This window comes from Berghia stephanieae, chromosome 13 (assembly GCF_034508935.2).
Source record: "Berghia stephanieae isolate SIO BIC M18660-M18661 chromosome 13, UCSD_Bste_1.3, whole genome shotgun sequence".
In the NCBI taxonomy this organism is placed as follows: domain Eukaryota; kingdom Metazoa; phylum Mollusca; class Gastropoda; order Nudibranchia; family Aeolidiidae; genus Berghia; species Berghia stephanieae.
In genome coordinates, this window is record NC_088372.1 from 19,870,891 (window position 1) to 19,872,308 (window position 1,418).

A 1,418-nucleotide genomic window follows, 5' to 3' on the forward strand; every position below is an offset into this window, starting at 1 on the left:
CTACTACTACTACTAACTACTACTACTACTACTGCTACTACTACTACTACTCGTGGTTTTACAAATAAATACTATTACTTCTTATAATACTTATTCCTCTCCTTCTACTCTTTTTCCATCTAAAAATTAAATCATCGAAATATTATACACATGGCTCCAAAATCTTGTACTTTGCCGTGATGTGAAAAATTATTTTGAAGGTTAACTAGGAACAAGAAATAGGAAGTTTTTTTCAAACCTTCCAAAAGTATTCTTAAATCTATTTTCTATACATCGACCACCATCTCGACATAGCACTGGGTTTTCTTTGGTTAGGTCATTTATGTTTATAAAAAATACGTTAATAAATGACAGACATGATCGATAATCTAAGTTCATGTATTAGGGTTTAAACCTGTAGATTTTAATTTCAAAGCCGACAATATGGAAGAATATACCTTCCTATAATATGCATTTACGTAAAGTGTAATACAATATACTCCCCACCCTCCATCCTTCCTGCATTTGGTCTTCCTGTAACAGAAAAGAAAAAACAGGAGCAGTGTTCAAGTCTACCCAGCGAATGTGAAGCCCCACTCGTCTGTACCAATGAAGTTTGTGATTGTGACTCTGATACACACTATGTGGATGGAAATGTTTGTAAAGAAAGTAAGCATATCACTGCAAAAGAATACTGTAGTCAAGAATCAACAGATATTTGAACCCATCTTTTGCCAGACAGGTAGTGTGCCGGATCTCAACAGCACATGTATATCATTTAATGAATTAATTGTGTACTTACTCTTTTGAATTTTATTATGATGATTATTCAAATTATTATCCATGATCCCAAGGGATGATATACTTTATGAACTGATTCAAATATATGGCTATATATCTGATCATGAACATTGAATTGAAAAGTGTTCCATGCCACGTCTTATTTTTTATGTTTGTAGGAAAACCATTCACCGCTAAGTGTTTACAACATGATGAATGTCAGGAGACAATATCCTGCATCAAAGGTTGGTGCTCGTGCACTGAAGATCAATTTCGAGATGGAGCCTTTTGTAGGCAAAGTAAGTTTTTAATTTTTAAAACTTTTACATAATAGATTCAAAACTTCACAGTTTTAGAGTGAAACCATGACATTTGATTTTGATATGTTTTTGAATCATGAAAATCTCTTATGATCTTTTACAAAATATTCTTATTGACTTTGTCGATGTTGCTGCCCGTTATTCTTTTTCTTCTACTTCTTCTTCATCTTTTTCTTCATTTTCTTCATCTTCCTCTTCTTCTTCTTTTTCTTCAACTTCTTCTTCGTCTTCATCGTCTTCTTTTTCATCTTCTTCTTCTTCTTCTTCTTCTTCTTCTTCTTCTTCTTCTTCTTCTTCTTCTTCTTCTTCTTCTTCTTCTTCTTCTTCTTCTTCTCCTTT

The 1,418-nt window shown here is 32.8% G+C and overlaps 1 protein-coding gene across 1 annotated transcript in view; it reads left to right on the forward strand.

Moving 5' to 3' along the window:
* LOC144959238 (uncharacterized) overlaps positions 1–1,418 on the forward strand; it is an 87,170-nt gene that overhangs the window by 28,952 nt on the left and 56,800 nt on the right. Inside the window, exons 6-7 of the mRNA XM_078891779.1 lie at positions 523–648; positions 939–1,058. Of these exons, the coding sequence (XP_078747905.1) occupies positions 523–648; positions 939–1,058 (246 nt within the window). The remainder of the gene's footprint in view (positions 1–522; positions 649–938; positions 1,059–1,418) is intronic.